This window comes from Mizuhopecten yessoensis, unplaced genomic scaffold, assembly GCF_002113885.1.
Source record: "Mizuhopecten yessoensis strain PY_sf001 unplaced genomic scaffold, ASM211388v2 scaffold9023, whole genome shotgun sequence".
NCBI lineage: Eukaryota > Metazoa > Mollusca > Bivalvia > Pectinida > Pectinidae > Mizuhopecten > Mizuhopecten yessoensis.
The window spans coordinates 430527-452102 of record NW_018407840.1 but is presented as its reverse complement, the minus strand read 5'-3'; the positions used below and the strand labels follow the sequence as shown (position 1 = coordinate 452102).

The window sequence follows — 21576 nt, the reverse complement described above, 5'->3', positions numbered from 1 at the left end:
ATAAACGGTCTGATAGTCAAACGTAAATCGGGATCGAGATAAAGTCCGTTTGGACCTGTTGTAACACGGCGATCGCTGAAATCTGCTTCCGCACCAGCCAGTACGTCATAGTCACGTGGCAAAACAATACAGTATTCGCATGGTGAGTATAACGGCGGCGTCTCGTCGGTCTCATCAAATCAATTTCGATTTGTTGGTGCAATTATCATCCACAGTCCGGCGTTTAATTGTAAAATAAATTGAATATCTTCACAACCTGTTGCCTATTTTTGAGAAGCCATGTGAGAAGTCATATGATGTGAATGAATGAATTAATAACCGACAGAGGTAATATGGTAAAATGTATTCAGATGTATATTAATAAATTGATTAGACACACATACAACATCTAAAATTGGCCCCCGGGACTGAGTCAACAGTGAAATAAACGATATTTGAGGTTTCTCTTGTGAAACCAATTTCTATTATAAATACTTACCACAGTCATTATAATGCATATTTCAACCCTACTTTGGTCTTAACATACGTAAAAAAACAACACGCCCTCCCTGGAGAACCCGTTGAAAACCCCACCAATCAGACGGCAGGATTTACGCACGTGATCAGACACGAAGCCATGCTTCCCGCTTCATAATTCCAAAGAAAGGTAAATTTCTTTGATAGAGCGTGGCGGTGTTGTCGGGGGCCAATAAAGAGGTTTTTGAACGACTGTTCTCAAAAAATTGTGGCATACGGCGGTACAGGTGTACCCGAGTTTGGTGGTACAACGGGTGCATTTGCAATTGTAAGTGTGGGGAAATCGGTTCTGACACAATTGATGGCGGTATGCGAGTTTGGCGGTACAACGGGTAGCGATACATCGGGGTTATACTGTATAACTCATATGTTTGTGTAGTTTTATAGACTTAAAACCCATTTAGTTAAGGTCACCCAATCCACCTTTCATTGATATTATTTATGTTTCAAAATACTGATGCATACTATATATCAACAAAACAAACGAAAAGTGACCGCCACTTTCTTTGAATCACGTCTAACGAGGGTCTTGCCAACAGGGGTCAATTAGTGGCCTATTTTTTGATAACATTAGTTTCCACCTGTGCTCAATGATGATCAGGCTGCCGTAAACACATGTTATTTTCCCATATTTTGGAATCCTTCATTGTCGATTCAGGTTTTCAACCGTTGTAAAAATTATAGCATTGTTAAATGACTGTAGATAACCATATTTTCCTTTAAATTCGTCACAAGCACATTAAAAGAGAAGTAATATATCGCATTTTATTTTTATACCCTGTAAGCTGGTACACTCTAGAAATTCAATGTCCACATTATCAATATGATAGCCCACTGCGGCCGTAATTTTGATATTAACATTACCTCAACAAAGTATATCTAAAGAAAGCATACGAGTATGAAACATACAATGTATTAGACGGTTTAGACGTAGCATATCAATGGCGGACACTGTTAACAATGTGATTAATTTATATTTAAACATTGCAATAATGTATTACTTGTGTAAAGCGACTCGTGTGAAGCAGACTGGAGTACATGTACAACATAAACTACTTCGTGGTTGAAGATTGCTAACTCCATCATCGAAATTAAAAACACCACGAAAATTATTGATTTCACAGTAATCTACATAGCCATGGTGGCTCTACAAAAAGCAATTACAATTGTATACTAGAAGGTTCCGTTGCCATGGTTGGGGGCGCCGTTTTGGGCAATGCAAAATTGGCTAAATTGGCCCTTTGAGAACGTTTTCTGTCCTTATTGGACGCTTTTTCTTCGTATTCGTAGCATATTTGAGCTAAAATATACTTTTTTATTTTAATGACAAATACAGGTGTTCATGTAAGTTTTATAATTCATTTTACACAAGTTATGTTTGTTCTAGATGCATTCAATAAACATGAAGCAGTTTTGTCTTGGTCTCCTGATTTGGGAAGCTCTCCTCATCTCTCCGGTGATGCCACAGATGAAGATGAGTGACAAAGAAATGGAAACCTTGATAAGAGATGCTCTAACAACAGCACGAGACTCCATGGAAGACATGACCCCAGGCAATTTATCATCACGGTTTATAGTCCGTACTAATCAATGCATTTAACATAAAATGATACAAAAACAAAGAATTAGAATCAGCTGGAAAATATTGGTAACCTGAATGAATCTTTTATACCCATGCTATAAAACGAGTTTCTTTTCCTTAAATATTCATTTGTTAAAAACTAAAAATTAAATATTTTTTTTAGAAATGTATAACTAATTCACGTGATTACCAGAAGTTAAATTAAAAAAAACAATTTCACTATGATTTTGATGGAATCGTTAAAAAACTGCATAAACATGACCATAATTTTATGTACGTTATGATTTTTTAACAAGAAAAAAAAAAAAAAAAAATCATCTGATGGAACCGTCTCAGTAATACTATATGTACCATATATCTAGTTAGTTACAGCTGTATAAACATGCATGGATAGGCTTCATATTGTTAACATCATTACAAGGAAAGAAAATCAAAGTATGTATCCTCGGATCGTGTCTGATTTACAAGGAAACGGAACCGAACTATATACAAAAGCAGATTTGCAGCTTAGTCTTTGCTATTTAAACATCTTTTCATTGAACTTCCGTATAGTTTACGTGAGTTTCCTTTCACCTTAAGTCACACAAAGCTGTTACTTCGTGTTGACGCAAACGCAGACACGCAGAAAGTAAATAAATCTTCTCATACACGTACAAAAAAATGTGACATTTCCCTCTATTTGCGAATTTCTATGTTGTATTTCAAATGGAAATAATGTCTATAAAAGCAACATGTTATATGGCGTGAATCGCGTCATCTAAAAGAAATATGAGATTAAAGATTATGTACAACGATATGTTGTTGTATTAAAACTGTTAAATCAAGTTAAGTAAGTTTAGTCAATATCAAATACACCATGAATAGCGTATATGTATATAAGTCTGCAAATAAACACTGCTACGCTGTTCTTGCTTTAGCTGTGGCAGCCGTTAATACAGGAACAGAAAGCAGAACTTTAACAAGTGGACAACAGCTACTTCTCTTCGGATTTGAAGATGATCAGGCCAGGGAGATCGCAAACATGGCTACCATTAATCTTGCTGCAACTCAAGCGATAGTCAGGGTGTAAATATTTGCAATCGCATCTGTAATCATATAAGTATATGTAACACGCTACTGCTAAGATTGATATATTGATACAGTGCATTTGTGGTATTTATTGATATTTAGACATTAAATGGGCAAGGTAAAGGTGGACTTGTATTCATTATTCGGAAAAACTAATAACGAATAATTGTCCAAATTTACTTTTCTCATTTCATCCGCAGATCAGAATGGGTTAACATTTGTTTAATTGATTTATTTTTAGCCTTGTTCTGAAGTAAATAGTAGTTACGCTAAGGAGTCAAGGACATGCAGATTATTTTACAAACGGTAAAAAAGAACTATCAGAATATTTTTAAATAATCGGAAGGCATTACGAACTTACAGTTTGCGATTAATTTAATTTCAATCCTGTTAAATATCTTGATTATTGAAGACATGATCTCGTAGAAACATTTATGATTGTGTTTTTTCTTGAATCGTCGATATATATATTCTGTTTTCGGAAACAAAACAGTGGTAGATTTTCTTAAGCACAACACTGTATTGATTTAAATTGAGATTCAAATAAATACTTCTAAATAATATTATATGGTATGTGCCAATGTAATGTGCATTGTATTGAATTCGTTTGATCGTTACTTCTTGTAATATTATTTAACTCAGTTGAAGCAGTTCTGTTCGCTGCAGTTGTTTTTGCAAAAAAACAAAAAAACAAAACAACAATTATCAGAATGTTGTCCGTATTTTCGAAAAATTCTGGCCACCATTACATCTGTTATTTTATTTGAGTCTTCTTCTTTTTGTCTTTTCGCGTTAATTATGTTAAAAAACAAACGCAAATAAAGTTTAAAATTAACAATGTTTCAATGCTAAAGATATACAAAAGCTACTATGTGATAATAAAGATAAGATAAAAAGTGCATTGAACTTTCCATGAATCTTCATGCAAGCTTTGAATAAAAACAACATTTCCAAACCTATTTTCAGAACCAATGCATCCGTTCCGGTAATGCGTAAAAACACAAGAATTGTGCAAATGTTTAAGAAGATTATGGTCGATACATGTTTTAAGACGGACGTATCTTGTAATCTACTGAATCCTTACCGAACCAGCTGATGGCAATTGCAACAACATTGATAATCCATCATGGGGAAAATCATTCACTCCAGAATTGAGATTTCTTCCACCGAACTATGATGATGGTGAGTAGTTATTTTTGTCCTATATTTATCTAGTTCAACCTGTTATAGAGAATAGTATTGAATGATTAGCATACTGGTACGATTATGATTTATATAGAATGTATACATCGTGTTAACTGTCTCTATTTTTATATGAAATTGAATGTATTCCAATGTTGATAAATGGAAATACGCTTCAATGTCAACAACAACAGAAAAGGAAAGAAAAGAAAAGAAAATTATATAACTTGTTAACGGAGGGTCTCCGAGCTTTTGTTGTGCAACCTACTCAATTACGCATATGCTTGTATAATATATTGTAACAAACGCTATATGGCTATTACATATACCATGTTGTGATAACGACGCATGCTTAATATCAATTGTTTAGTGTTATTACAAATGTGTTAAATCCATTACATGTGTGCTATTACATATGACACATATGCATTTCATGAGTGCTGGTAAATTGATAACGGATTATACACGTGGATCACATGTCTAGTACTATTATAACAAGTTACACATGTTAGTTACTAGTGTTGATTTTATAACAAATACAACATATCTATTACTAGTGATGATTTTATCGTAAAGGGTACTTTGTTGCTTGTGGTCCGGTGTTACAATACATATCCATGTCGTGTGCAATGCCATTTAAACTGAGTATATATTTGTTGGTGAAATAAACAATACAGGTCAATTCCGTGTGTAATGACGCGAGTATATGTATGTTCGTGACATAACATGTGATATTTCAATTTGAGACGGTGTTATAGCTTATGAAAAAACTTGATTTCACATCCATATAGTATTGTTATACAGTACATATATAGATTGGCTGTTTATCGTATTTACGTGTAAACAATCAATATATCAATTGGATATAAGGCCTTAGAACCCCCCTTCTCATCCTTTTGATCCAATCTATCATATTTTATGAGTTTGAAAAGGGAAGATGAATAAGATATCTCTTTTTGCTATGCTATTTATGAGAACAGTTAATCATAGTCTGATATGATAAATAAAACGCTCACAAACAAATGTAATTTCAAATTAGGTTTATATAACAAAGATGTATTTGATTTTCAAACTGTATGCATGAAGTTTTCTTACATTTTAAAATTTAACATATGATTTGAGTTTCCGACCAGACGAAATATTTCTATATGTTTTATTTATTATATTATATTTACATTCTGTGTTGCATTTGCCTATATGTCGTTAGTAAACCAAATTGCAGTATATGAGACTGTATACTACAATTTACAGTGATACGGCCAGTGTAGGAATAAACAAACATGGCCGCCCGATACTTTCGGTATCAATAGGCCTATAGTCGGAAACATTCTGGGTTCGTTAGCATTTAGCAATATAGGTCATCGCAAAAAAATAAAGCAACTTGACAAATTATGACAATATTAATTTATTATAAGATGTGTAGGTACCACAAAATTATTGTAAGCGCCATTCTAGATACGAAATTACCAAGTTAGTCAACGTCATCACACAGGGGATCGGTTTCGAGATTTTGAGTTATGCCTAACATCAGTGAATAACCACAACACTAAAATTCAGCATTTCTAAAACCTTGTAAAAGTCGAGGGTATCGACAAGGTTTTAAAATGCTTATAAATACCTTTTTAAGTGTTGTGGTTTTTCAGTGATGTCATCCATTACTCAAAATCATGAAACCGACCCCTGTGAACGTCGTCTGCTAGCGATGCTAATCTGACTGATTAGACATGGAATCTATTTCAAACAAAATGTCCTTGGATTCGTTATCACATACTGAAAGGACCACTTTAATTAAACGTTTCCGAGTATATATGCTTCTGATAATAACGTAATATTCCAGTCGAAGGAAACATAAGCGTTTCCGAGGAAACCAATCAAGTCCGTTCAGCGCCGCATCACTTCAAAATACATGTAATCTATCAATGCGCGAAAAACAGCTTTAATTTTAAACGAGCAGAAGTTATGCAATTATTAACAATTTTTCAACATAAACACACTCAAATGAAATAAATAATAAAGTTAAATTTGTGTTCAAACTATTTTATGTGCGTGTGGTTTTCAATGACACGAGGGACTATATTATTTCTTCTGGAAATGTCGGCTGTTCTGGGATTTGAACTTACTGACGTCACTGATATGATAAGCGGGAAATTCAAACGTATTTATGCTTCAGTTACTATACAAAACAAACTCTATACTTATAAATGTAAATATAAGCATTGAACTGTTACCAGATGCAGTATACAGTCGATGTGAATGCGGTCACATTCATAACTATAGTGTTTGTATCAGCAATCTCTGCTTTTGCTTTCGCGGTACATAACGTGACAACAGCTGCAGCAACAACTACACCACCTTTATACCGAATGAATCGATGTTTCTTTAGAAAACAATTTTACAGTTGAACACTTTACAATGTACAAATATAAAAAGAGTGTTAAAATATGTTGCTTATTGAAGAAAAGAAATCAATTCGTTATCACAAGTATGCAATAACCTTGCCCCACTAATGTGTTACACGTACATTTTTTTGATGCGTAATCTGATATAGTACAACTTACGTTAGGAAGTGAATGTAGTGGCTTTGTTTTCATTGTGATGTTACGTCAAAGGAAAACTGAAATTAATTACAAAATGACAAATTCAGAAATATACAAAATACGGTCCATATGTTCTTATATCATATACATGTAACTGTTATAAAATGCAGAGTATACATATTTAACGGGAATAATATACAGAGTATGAATATTTCATGGGAATAAGTTACTAGTTGCTAAGCAATGACTTGCATTATTAAAATATATGTGTGTCTTCAGAAATCATATGTTATTTACGTATTTGAAAGTGAAATACATTGCAAAATGATGGTTTCAAAGGTGTAATGGCCATGATAATGGGCAGTTAAGATTTTTACAAAACTTACCCGTCCGAATTTAAACGTTGCAAAACTGCATTGTTGTATCATTGGTGCACTTGCGTTAACTTACCCGTTCGAATTTAAACGTTTCAAAACTGCATTGTTGTGTCATGGGTGCATTTACGTTAAATGATTCAGAATGTATTCATGACTACGTTATAGAGGTTATATAACACAACATAAATTTGGTAAACCAAATATTACTGAATGTTATGCTCCCTTTTCACCAATACCACGTGTGAAATACTTCAGGGGTTGGAGAACCCAGACATAGGCAAAGAATGGATTGCCACTACCTTCTGCACGTAAAGTTAGCAACAAAGTATTCCGTGACAACACTGACCCGAAACCGTCACCAGACAAAACAGTAATGGTGATGGCCTGGGGTCAATTCATCGACCATGACTTCATCAGAACACCAATCTCGTCAGGTATGTAGTTATGTTTATTTATTTTAGATATATTAATAAATCATAAAAGAACCCATGGAAACATCTTCAATATGGGGTAACGATTGGCTAGATTAAAAACAACGTTCATTGTAACGTCATCATGTATCACGAAATGGAGACAAAGATTAAAAGGAACATGATATTCTTAAGATGAAGTTTATCCAACTTTCCAAAATGTCATTTTAAAATAAAATATTTGCACACTTACAAATATTTTATTTTTGCGTTTGTTGTTTAAGGACATGCATTATGAATACTTTATTTAATATCTTTGTAAACATAAAGCGTAAGCCAATATGTGTGGACTTATCGCTAAGATTATCTAAGAAAACGTGAGATTTATATCGTTGTTTTCGCCTACCTTTATTTCGCGTTTTCGAAAAAGTCATTATTTTTGGATTATGTTAATAACTCAGAGTAATATAAATCTTAATCTATACGATGAAATTTGTGCTATTACGATTGGTCGTTATTTATCACGGAGTTCAGTCCCCCAAACTTGCCGTGAAGAAGATTTAAAAGTGACAGTCCCTGTTCCCTTTTGTTGGCGAATTCTCCTTAGGTGGCCGTTTCATATCACCTAAGCCGTGACGATGACATTAAACCTAATCAAAAGAATGTCCTGTGGACCGATAAGCTACTTAGCTATGGCTATCTACCAGACAGACGTCAAACCACACTATAGACACTACGGTTGTCGGCATGACCTGATTTCCCACTTAACATTTTTATGTCTTTCATGATTTAAACCTTGTTTATTGTGTCTTATACACATGAACTTATTGATCGGTATACAATAATCTTTTATCAACATTCGCCGATTCGCCGAGGGTTTTCCTAGGAGCCATGGCCTCCATCCGTTTGTCTTCATAACCCCGCAGTTTCTGTTGCAGTCTTTTTGTTTCAATTCAAGATTCGATTTTTAAGTATCTCTGAGCTTTGCAATTGTTTGGTCTTTGCTAACGTTGCTATTGTACTGTTTCAATGGCTATATTATAGGCCCTGGCGGTGAGGAGCTTGATTGCTGTGGACCTGATGCAGATTCAATGTGCGTTTTTGTTTTAAATAACGTTTACTATTATGTTTTAAGACTCTTTTGCACATTTGTACAATCAAAGACAATCAAAAATGCCAAGAAATGTAAATATTTATACATTTCCTTACATTTGTTTAAAAATAAAATATTGAAGATCTAGATACATATATATTGAAAGTTCACTCTTTGAAATGGACCAGGCTACAGGTATATGTTATCTTTAATATGTAATGTAATGTTATTTTTCACAATAGACCAGACTGCTTCCCAATAGCTTTACCATCGAATGATGCTCATTTCAACAAAACATGTATGCCGTTTTCTAGATCAACTGCTAGTACGGGTTTGGACTGCATGCCAGGTAAAGAGAAAATCTCCACCGAAAACGATTGGCGTACATCTATATCGGTCAAATGCTAGATTTACAATATAATACTTCATACTGTGTTATATGATCGATAGGAAAGATGTTAGATCAATCGAATACCAAGTAAGATCTATAATGTTCAAAAGAAAAACAAGTAAACGAACATACAAATTAATCTACATGTAAAAAAAAAAGTTTTAAGAACAAATACAAACATACTTTTTTTACTATTTGTTTTTTTTGCGGTCCCGAAATTTCTCAAATTTTCTATAATTGTTAATTCCGCGCAATTAATTTTTCGCAAATTTCATATCTAGTGACCATTTCAAAAGTACTAAAGTAAGGATAGATTATTTTTAATTGTAAATGTTTGCGTTGTGAAATTTTCGTATTGTCGCATTGAACAAATAAATGCATTGAATATGAATATGCATATAGACATGTATACAACTTTCTTAATAGATTTTAGTGTTTAAGAAAACCCATTAAAGTTTTGCATTAACAAGTATAAAACTAATTAAACGTTCTAAAGGTCCTTGTTATTTAAATATACAGGCGATAGAACATTTTAAGTTGTTTTTGTAGTCCCTCATATGCGCACATTTTATAAATTCAAATGCATAATTAGCGGGTTTTTCAAACATGTACCGGAGTCTACACCGATAATTGCATTTATATTTGCTTCATCTACACAGATGTCGATCAACAACGTTGACACCGAATAATAACATCTATACACTACTTAATTTAAGAATATTTAATTTATTATATATTTAAGATATCACGCAATGTTTATCGACAATGTATAATTGTTTTAATAACTATACTTCATGACATTCACGTGTATTTTCAATTTGTTTTAAATTACAACACAGGACAACGCGAACAGCTAAATTCTCTCACGTCGTACATAGATGCTTCCAATGTGTACGGGTCTACACAGGATCAACAGGATTCGCTAAGGACGAAATATCATGGTATGCATAATATTTTGGTGAAGGACGAAGAGAAAAATATGAAATTCAACTTCCTGTTTTCAGAAAGGTTATTTGATACATTCCTCTTAAATGATTACGCTTAGTAACTAGCAAAACTGAGGTAGTCTATTGACGAGTTTACCATAATCAAAATGTACACGAGCATGTACGTCAACTCATCGAGTACCATTGAACATATACTGTATGATTATTTCATTGTGTAAATAAAACGCTTTCTACTTGTTGTTAAACGTTATCCTTTGGGCAATAATTGATTTTTTTTCCTATATGATATGCAGGAACACAGAAAATTCATATTAGGACCATCATAATATGGTTGCATTATGAGGAGTTGTATATTACATTTTCTCTCATTTCCATGTGTGTAAGATAGAGCTGTCCAGGGTAAGAAAGGGGTGTAGGAAATTTCTATCTTACACACAATTTCACGTGGCGTGAGGTCACAATGACTCGACATTGACGTGACGTCATGAATTGGGAACTCTCCGATGCCGCAATGCGGATGAAGCGACGTGATGAAATTATAAACCTTTTACGATATATTTACCTTACACGTTAGAAAGATGTGATTAATTTTCATGTGCAAACTCTGTTTGTCAATATGGGATATGCTTAATCCGGCATGCTGATTTGTTTTCGAGCTAAAAAGCTCTGGGGGGAAATTGATATTTTCAAAATTGTGGCCAGTCCAAACGCGTTTTCATGGTTTCTGAGCTTATTCTGGTGGTTGGAATGAGAGAAAAATACTCTTTCATGTCCATGGGTGTAGGATAGGGAAATTCTTCCCTCGGGATTTTCAAATGTACACTCCTGGACATGACAGAGTCTTAAAAAGATGTATGTACCGTTACCTATATTCCTCCAAAGGGGCTGTGAATGAAAATAATAGCTTACATTAGAATATTATTATCCCTATAACAGGTGAACTTATCTCATTAATATACAGAACATCGAAAAAGGCATCACAAAATCATATTGGCCTTCAAAATGTTGAGATTTCCCCACCGCAGTCTACCATTGGGGCGAATCCATAATCAATGAGCTAGGTTTAACCTAGCTGATGCTTAACTAATGTATGTGTGTCATCTGTTCGCTTAAAATTGAATTAATTAATCGGTCAGTCTAATGATAGAACACCTGAATTGAACATATCAGTATCGATCAATATGAAATCATTTATTATGATGGAGACCAAATTACCTGAGGTTTTAAGCGAAAACAAACTAGTGGGCGAGATTAAGCATACCCCGTTTTACTAAGCAAGATTAGCGCAGAAATTTTAATCACATTATTCTGACTTTTAAGGTTAATATAATAAGGTAGTGCATACCTTCGTCACAATGGCTGTTATAAATCGCATCTTGGCATTGGAATTTTACCGATTTCCTGATTACATCTCCAGATTATTATTTGTGGAATGTATAAAAATACATATTGATACAATTGAGTGAAAAATAAACCATGAATCGGTGCGGAGCCCCAACAATAATGCAATTAGAAAATGTTAAACTGACAATATTACGAATAAGTCAGCAGGTTGGTCAAAATAAACAATCATGCAAATTATCAACTAATCAATCTCTTTGCAGAAAGTTATCTATGGAAACCTGCTTTTAATTATTTTAACAGGTGGGCTGAAAATGAAAGGGAACGGATTACCGGGTAGGCCAACAGGCTGTGTAATAGACCAAAGTCCAAACGATTACTGCTACCATGCAGGTAACTCTTTTACTTCATCGCTGAGTTGTAATTGAACCATTTTAAAGCAGCGTTTTGATTTCAAGATTCAACATCAGTGTACAATCATTCTTATTTCCTTTATCATTGTATTCCAATCAGCTCGTATTCGAGGCGTGGGTATCATATTTTGCACTATCAAGCTGCTAGTTTTATTAGTAACGTTACTAAAAAGTAATCGTTACATTTCAATTTATTACATAACCTTCATGAAGTGTTTTTTCTTTAATTGAGTATGCCTTTAAATACATGGTACAAGTTCAGGTATGAGTATTCAAAAACGAATTATCGATGCTATATAGTTATTTGTTGTAATGATTATATCATTAAGAAAAACACCAATACCACTTCGTCATTTGGTCTTTTGTTCTGTAGGTGATGAACGTGTTAACACAGTTCCAAGTCTGGGCACAACTCACATCATATTTCTACGTGATCATACTAGGATTGCAAACGAATTAACGAATATCAATCCTATGTGGACAGATGAAATCATCTTTCAAGAAACAAGAAAGATCATATCAGCATTCAACCAACAAATAACATACGGTGAATTTTTACCCGTTCTACTAAATGAAAAGCTGATGAAGAATTATGGGCTTAACAATGCGCCATGCCATTCAGATGTGTACGATGAGACCGTGAATGCCGCCACTGGTAACGCTTTTGATGTCGCTGTATTTCGTTTTGGACATACACTGATTCCTCATTTTCAAGGATTGATGAATGACGACCTGGTCACGATAGAAAAGTTTAAAACAGAAACAACATTTAATAGGCCATTTCTGATACAGAAGGCTAACGGTACAAACCAATATTTCATGACTAGGTGGATGACTGTAGGTCCTGCAGGTCGCATGGATAGGTAATGTATTTTTCATAACACGTATCTTAAAAAACACAAGTAAGCTGTCAAGCAATGTTTTGAAGACGAGTCGGGAAATAATTTGTGTTTAACGATATTTGAAATGTTTTCATTGTTTTACTGAAATTAACATTTTATTCAAAATATCTCAAGAAGCGTTTTATAACTATGTAGTTACCACGTGATGTATGCCGTCATCAACTGTAGACAAGTGTCCGGGTTTTGTATGGTCGTGATGTCTACAGAAAACACATGATAAGCAATTCAGTGATTCGTCTCATTTTGAAGAGTAAATACGATAATTATCACCCTAGTAAATCACTAGCCGACTCGGCAAACGAGAATTTATCTTGAGCTCATTCGATAAAGCGTATTCATAAGGCTTCTTTCAGGATAGGTATGCTATTAGAAATCGCAAAGAACATTTATGATAGTCAAACAAAGCATATGATTGCTAAATTTAATACTTTTAATGATATATTACTTTGGCCATAAACCCTTACAACTTATTTAAATGTGGCCATTAACAAGAAGATTATTTTAAGAAAAGCTTTGAAGAAAACGATGTTCACATACAAAATGCATTATCTCGTTTAATTTGACATATAGATACTTTTGCAGTATATGCTTCTATGTACAGTATATGCTTGTATTATGATATACTTATTTTTTTTCAAAATGCTTAAGTTTAAACAAATTGGTAAAATGTATCTTTTCCACAGGATATTTGAGAAAGCTATCCTTGACTTACTGTTTGTGGACAGCAATGGAGACAGTTTCGATCTACCGTCTTTAAATATTCAAAGAGGACGTGACCACGGCACCCCTGGTTACAACGACTGGAGGAGGTGGTGTAACCTTCCACGGGCAACCCACTTTGGCTCCAACGCCGGTGGCCTGGTTAATCACACTCCCGACAATGCAATGCGACTTGGCAACGTTTATCAGTATGTGAACTATTGATTATTATTACTGTTTAAGATTTATTTGCGTTATATACATGATATGTCTAGTACATGTATGAACTATATGCGGGAATTTAATGTCTTTTATTCATTTGTCATGTACCCTGTTGTTGATTAACCCAAACAGATAATCGGAAGTTGTTATCTGTGCTAAGTATCTGGGAAAGTCATGTTTATATATCTGTGATTTTTCAACCCAATATGAAGGCAATGACATCATTTAAAAAAACGTTTTTTACCAGTTTTGCTATTTTACTTCGTTCTCAAAACAATCGAAATACGCTATATTATGTGCGAACCTAACCATGTTCCAAACAAGAATATTTAGCTTTAGCTGCAGTAATCAGATAAATTATATTGCCTGTTCGTACATAACTAATGTTTACAATTGCTTCAACATGTGATGTCAACCGCATATATTTCATGGTTTTAACACTAGACTGGCACACTTTTTTGACAATCTTTTTTTAGTCACATATAAAATAACGGATATTATATTTAACAATTGTACATGATTCCTTAAATATTGTTCATCTTGTAAACTCACTTAATATATATGTATGAACACAGCTACATTCGTGATAAATACGTGTCTTTAAGGTGAAAAGAAACTTAAATAATCAACATAGTCCTGGAAGGCCCACATAACTATAACTCAAAATCTATAAAACTATCGCACAATATGAAGAAGGGAAATATTTACGTAAATATTCTTGAAAATGTACATGGAAAATAAGACCAGATGTTCCAGAAGGCACAGCGTCAAAAATATAACAATGCATCGTCCGCAGACTACATGAAAAGATGTAAACAAAGAAGTAGTAATAACTGTTGCTCTATGGTTCCCTCTCATGGTTCACGTATAAAATGTTACGTTTCAGGGATGTTGACGACATCGATCTGTTCGCTGGCGGCATCACAGAGACACACATAGAAGGGGGTGGAATCGGACCAACGTTTGCATGTATGCTTGGACGGCAATTTAAAAACTTCAAAATTGGAGACAGATTCTGGTATGAGCAACCGCCACAACATTTAGGAGGAACTGGTTTTACGAAGGGCAAGTACAAAAAAATCAGGCAACTTTGATTACCATTATTAGCTCACCGGGTCCGAAGGACAAAGGTGAGCTTATGCCATACCGTTGCGTCCGTCGTCCATCCGTCCGTCGTCCGTCGTCCGTCCAGCCGTCCGTCCGTCCGTAACCAATTTCTTTAAACGACTTCTTCTTCTTAACCACTGATTGGAATTTAACTAAATTTGACTGGAAGCATCCCTAGGTGGTGGGGATTCAAAATTGTACAAATGGTGGGGCTGACCCCCAGGGGGCTGAGAGGCGGGGCAAAAAGGGGGCAATTTGGCTTTATTGCTCTAAGCGACATCTCCTCTGGAACTAAGAGATGGATACGAACCATATTTGACTGGAAGCATCCCTAGGTGGTGGGGAATCAAAACTGTACAAATGGTTGGGCTGACCCCTCATGGGGTTGAGAGGCGGGGCCAAAAGGGGGCATTTTGGCTATATTGCTACAAACGACTTGTACTGTAGAACGATGCACTGGATATCAATCATATTTCATCAGATGCATTCATGGGAGGCAGGGATTCAAAATTGTCCAAATGGTGTGGCTGACCCCATGGCGGCTGAGGGGCGGGGCAAAAAAAGGTTATTTAGCTATATTACTTTAAGCGACTTCTTCTCTGGAACTAAGAAGTAGATATCAACCATATTTGACTGGAAGCATTCCTTGGTGGTGGGGATTCAAAATTGTGCAACTGGTGGGGCTGACCCCCCAGGGGGCTGGGGGCTGGGGGCTGGGCCAAAAGGGGGCAATTTGACTATATTGCTATAAACGACTTCTTCCGTAGAACTATACCATGGATATTGATCATATTTGGTCGGAAGCATTCATGGGAGGTAGGGATTCAAAATTGAACAAATGGTGGGGCTGACCCCCCGGGCTAAGGGGTGGGGCAAAAAATGAATAATCTTGGAAATGGTTGAGATCCCCACCATATAACCATATATACAATTGCTGAGTATAAAGAGAGGAATGCACATTTACTTCCAGGATGGCCTTAGGGTCTGGCCCCACCCTCGGAGACTCAACCCCTGGGTCATAACTTTGAAACGGTCAAGATCCCCACCCCAAAACTATATATACAATTGTTGGGCATAAAGAGACGAATGCAGTCTTGATATTAGAATTGATTCTGGGGTCTGACCACAACCCTAGGGACCTAGTTTATGTGTCACAGCTTGGAAACAGTTGAGATCCCCACCCCATAACCATACATAAAATTGCTGGGCATAAAAAATCAAATACAGATATGCTACAAGGATTGGCCTTGGGGTCTGGCATATTCCCTTGGATCTCACTTGGAGAATATTGTGCCATGATTGCTTTGATATCCAGGTGAGCGATATAGGCCCTCTGGGCCTCTTGTTAATTATCGTGATACATTCTTTATCACATTTTTACACAATTGATTTAACTGTATTTGACGGTATGTAGCCAGTCCTGTAGTGATTTAACATATCCTGCAATCGTAAAATAAAATGTACTTCGTCAATAATAAACATATTACTCGCAAAATCCATTTTATTCTTTTAGTCACAATACATATGATGCTTTTCTTAAAGAATAAATACAAATAAATAACTTATCTGCAACTCATAACTAGAACACTAATCCCGATATTCTTCTGTTATTCATTATATATACGACGCATCATCGGGACGTTTGTCACCTCAAATCCTCAGGGAGATTTTATTTTGTATATTTATTAATAGTTTAATTATAGTAATTCGTCGCTATGTGATGCCCGCTGTATGTACCCGACACAGCTATGTCGCAGCAAACAAAAATGTTAAGCGTTGAGCAATATAGCAATGCAGGAAATAATATTCACCTATTACACAATTTACTATGAATATTTTGCTGAAGGACGTAATCCGTTTGTATTATAGGGAAACGGTTTATGTCAGTTGTGAACTTTAACACATATTCACGATTATAATTCGTCAAGAAGTTCTCGTTACCTTAAGTTGTTCATGGAGTTATATTACAATAAAAATACTAATCATTAGAGGTTCCTATATACTGCTCTATCACCATCTATATTGTAGGTTGTCTCAAAGCGTTCATAAATGATTATCCGTAGTTAAACATGTAGGGCTCGTGCAACCAGCCAATATCTTTCTTAACTCAATCGCGCTCACAGCTAGCATTCTACAATTCTACCACTGCCCAACCACATATTAATTTACAGCTGAGTTGACTTGAACAAGCGGGGTAAAGTTTCTTGTTCAATGATACAACACAGTGCCGTGGCGTGACTCGAACGGATTGTTTATTAAAGAATGATATACCAAAACATGTACAGCACATATATCAATTTTGATTATTGAATACTAAATCACAAGGAAATTGATTTAAACGTGACTGAATTTAGTTTAATCACTGAGTTTTTTCTGCATCGCATTTTAGATATGTGTATTAAGATGTGGTTATATTATCTTCACATCCCAGTTGCTTGAAGTTAAGAAAATATCTGTAGCAAAAATAATGTGCCGAAACCAGGGCCTTGACCAGATCCAGCCGAACGTGTTCCGTAAGCCAGGTTATGAAAACAGGTAAGAATATGCAAACTTCGTTTTTTCAGCTATATGTCGTAAAAGTAACTTGTGTTTAATGAATAATGGCTGCATTATTACCATGTGTACTTTATCCAAACTCTGCTTATGAATGACAGAGTTCCTATGTAAAATACCCGGCTCGGAACTACAAAATATTCATTCGTTACGTATGTGTTTGAGTTAGGGAATATCAACCTGAGGATGCAGAGTTTTGGCTCAAACCTCAAAGCATTGGTTGTGATCCAAATTAACGTTTATATAGAATATCCCTACTCATCATACATACTTTTAAATATAGTAAAATATTTAATATTTATCCTTCAGAAACACATGAATGCATCTTTGTTGCGTACATGTAGCTGCCTCGTTTGATGTCTCCATTATAAAATTGAAGCCACTGTAAAAAGTAAATTTTACTAAATGTGGGATACATGTATTAAGAAGAGTTTTAGTAATTTCTGAATATTGAAGTGCTGCTTCAGATTAGTTTTATTGCCCTTCGTTTTTATTAGAATTAAGAAAACAAAGTAAGAAGCTACTTGAACTGTTGAGAACACAGCTAAGTATCCTTCGAAATTTAATATATCTGTTTCATTCTTTTGTAGCAACCATATGGTCAAATGTGACACACTACCAGATATGGATCTTACAAAATGGAGCGTAGCTAATAATGGCGCAAACTCATGTAATATCTAGAATAAATCTATTCTTTCGATATACGTTGGTTACGGACCTTACAACACGAAGGGTTAAGAAAATATATTTAGGATAAATTTATACATAATTGATTTTCATACCATAATTGATTAATCTGAAAACTTGTCGTCTTTACATATTAATTTCATTTAAATGACTTAAGACGTACATGTATTTTAAGTTTAGATCTATATGTTTATAACTCGAAAGCATATTCGGTTATGAAATATTGATAACGTAAATTGATAAGGAACAAATGTAGAAGAAATCTATACAACACTCCAGGAAAACGTCGTCAACATTCTGGTACAAGACTTGTGGTATTTTTTTTCTACTCTAATTAATAAAATATCTTACATTGTAATAAAATGTAGTTCTTTGTACGTACGCGGTCAATACTATTTAGTGTATAAATTAGCAAGGGTGTAGCGATACATAAGTTCTTACATAGCTGGATGATACCATATCATGGAATAAGACCTTGGAAAAACTCTATTTATTCATACTTATTTCGGTCTATATATTTTAACTATCTGAGAAAAGTGTGATGCATTTTGAATACAAGTGTTTAAATTCAAATTATTGTAGTACAGTTTATCAATGATATGCTACTGGATCAATTGTCGATAACGATTTACCATTGTAAGTTTTTAAAAAATATTTTAATATATGTCATTGAGACAAACAAAGTCTAGAACAGATGTAACATGGAGGAAATCCGGATTAGTAATTATATTCACTGGTGCATTTTCGCATTGTAAAAGACATATTTGCAGCTCAACTCAACGTCTTTCATTCATTTGTTCTACATTCTTCTCACCAAATATTGAAATTATGATCTGAAATTAGAATTTGAATTCATTTGTTTCTTATTGAATCTCATGTCTGATTGTCATAATGACTAAAATATGGAATACAGCTGATTTTTTCTATTGTTTAGGCAGGTATGAAAGGGTGATTGTTTTACATACAACATTAGCGGTAGTAATAAATTGTAAAATCGAAAGGACATTTCCGAAACCTCGAAACACACAAGAGAAAAATTTCCCACTACCGCTTTAATCAACTTTAGCCATCTTGTATATAAAAAAAATTTGCAGAAATAAATAGTTTAATTTTCGAATAAGCCAAACCTGAGAAACTCTACAGAGAGAGAATGTATAACAGTATACTCTGGTGTAAATGTGTACTCGGTGGATGATGATTCGAGAACACGAAACTATAGGCCGGTGTTGACATCGGGTTTGACAAAGCGGTGTTTGTCATGGCGGAATGTGCATAAGCTAGACTCGTCACTTTCTTCTGGATAATGTTGTTGGTAGTCGTGGCCTGCGTAGGCAAAGTTTCATGCCGGCGTCCGTCAAGTTCGTAGAGATTCATGAATATTTCAGCAGGTAAATTTACTGAATGAGCGACATACTTTCTACTATTGAAAACATTCATGTTAATTCCCTATATCGTCATATGATACATCGAAAATCCTTGTCAGTTTGCACTATGTCAGATTGAAATCGCCGATACCGTTATGTCAGACAATAGAATGTGCCAATGTTGCGATAATAGTCTAGTCCACTCGTTTAGGTTTATTTTTTCAAGGCACTATCATACTTATGATAAAAAATAAGACAAAGATAATAAAAAAAGAATTAACAGTAGCTCTAACAACTTTGTTAACGGTGAGGTAAGTGTATGTAACGGGAGACAACTCGAATGACAATGGACTTGAAAAATGGGGATTTGAAAAAGCAGCTGTTCATACAAATATTAACAACTGTTGTTTGGGTAACATGTGCTTCTATTAACCAATACCAGGACTTGTAACAAAGCACACACTCAAGTTTGGAATTGTCTCTGAATGAAGTGCACAATTATGAAGTCATATGTGTATGGTAATTAAGGAAAACTGTATATTTAACTACAAATGTATAACACTTCTTAACCGCAACACTTAATTCGATTTCGAATTGTGAGCACGGACATTAAAATGCATAAATGTTAAATGTTTCTGCAAATGATCCTCAGCTAATGTTAAACTCCCCTTACCTTGATACAACGACAAGCCTATTTTGATTTAACACACTAAATACTCCGAACTGTCTGCTTCAATAAGTGCCAGTTTTCATTAAATTAATCCATGTTAATAATTCCTGGTACTTTTGGTACCACTGATAAACGACAAAAATGTTTGCACAATGTCATAGATGTTAACTTTAGTTTTCAAAATTGACATTTTCATTACTGTTTATAATTGGCATAAAAAGAGCTGCAAATTGACAATTAGCCCGAGAATCGCTCAGACCTTGTAGCCTGAATGTATTTATGTACAGTTAACATGAAAGACGGATATTTAAATACGTTATATCCAAAGGATGGACATTTGAATTGTTACACAAAATTATATAGGAAGCTCCCCTTTTGTTGTGTTTCATTCTACATCTGTTTCGGAACGGGTTGGACTGTAATTGTCATTTGGGTGACCATTAATGACCACTGATATATCCTTAAGAGATGCAATTGCCACATGTTGCGAACAATTTACTGAATGTGTGTGTTAATGAGACTTTGTTATGAATAACGTTTAATACATTGATTAATTTGTAAACTGTTTAAAGATACGTACATTCGGGTACATGAAGGACTCCCAGGATGCAAGCATAAACAGTATGCAGTCTTGCGAGCATTCCTTTCCAGAGAAGGTGCAACATTCTTCACAAGGTGCTTTGAAATAACAATCTGAAAGGTTTATTAATGTTCTGATATATACTCAATGCAAATACATCTAATTTTTCTAGAAAATCTGAAGCATTTTCTTTAAGGAAAAATAATGAACCCAAAAACCATAATTTTATACCCTGGTATGAGCCTGGAAAAAAGGCGGAGTAGGATTAACAATCCCTTTAGATATAACTAAATCTTGTTCAGTAAACTGCACATTTCAAATACTAATTATGACACTCGAACACAACTGAGCAGACATTAACCAACTTACTGCAGAAAGTGACATACAAAATTTTAACAGGGAAGATCTGTGGCCTGGTATTCCATAAGCGCTTCGGTTTGGTTTGTTTGTGTCTAACGTCCTATTAATAGCTATGTCATTTAAGGACGTGTCAGGTTATAATGTGGAGAAAAGCCGAAACCATCGACCTACGGTCAGTACCTGGCAAATGCCCTCACGTAGGACTCGAATTCGCGACCCAGTGGAGGAGGGACAGTAGTAGCAGATTGGTAGACGGCTTAACCACTTTGCCACCACGGCCCCCTTCCACAGGCGCATTTCTGCCTTAATGAATAAAGCAAATGTAATATCAATAAAACATGATGTCATGATATCACTCTCACGCTAGAGACAATGACGCTATGTTAAACATTACATGATCAAAAAAGAAATTGTTGAAATTAAAACCTTTCTGTTGGTACAATCGGGTGTTTAAATTAGTTGAGACATCGTCAATGCAGCGACACAAAAACCAAACTAAAAAGTCCATAAATAACGACAACAAGATCATGAAACGCGCAATGAACCCAAACAGGAACGGGAGATGAACAATGTAC

General features: G+C 34.8%; 1 protein-coding gene across 1 annotated transcript; it reads left to right on the top strand.

The window, feature by feature from the left end:
• Nucleotides 1-1918: 1918 nt before the first annotated feature.
• On the top strand, nucleotides 1919-14774 carry LOC110457088 (peroxidase-like protein 3). The gene is made up of 7 exons (XM_021508189.1): nucleotides 1919-2069; nucleotides 7577-7696; nucleotides 9996-10097; nucleotides 11748-11837; nucleotides 12231-12720; nucleotides 13443-13667; nucleotides 14567-14774. Exons 1-7 carry the CDS (start codon nucleotides 1919-1921, stop codon nucleotides 14772-14774), a joined length of 1386 nt encoding a protein of 461 aa, XP_021363864.1.
• The last annotated feature ends 6802 nt before the right edge of the window (nucleotides 14775-21576 follow it).

Bases quoted from the DNA above. Each gene is read 5' to 3' on its own strand.
- LOC110457088 (XM_021508189.1), top strand. From the start codon at position 1,919: ATGAAGCAGTTTTGTCTTGGTCTCCTGATTTGGGAAGCTCTCCTCATC. The intron at 2,070-7,576 runs GCAATTTATCAT...CTGCACGTAAAG, and splicing joins CATGGAAGACATGACCCCAG to TTAGCAACAAAGTATTCCGT. The intron at 13,668-14,566 runs GTATGTGAACTA...GTTACGTTTCAG, and splicing joins CGACTTGGCAACGTTTATCA to GGATGTTGACGACATCGATC.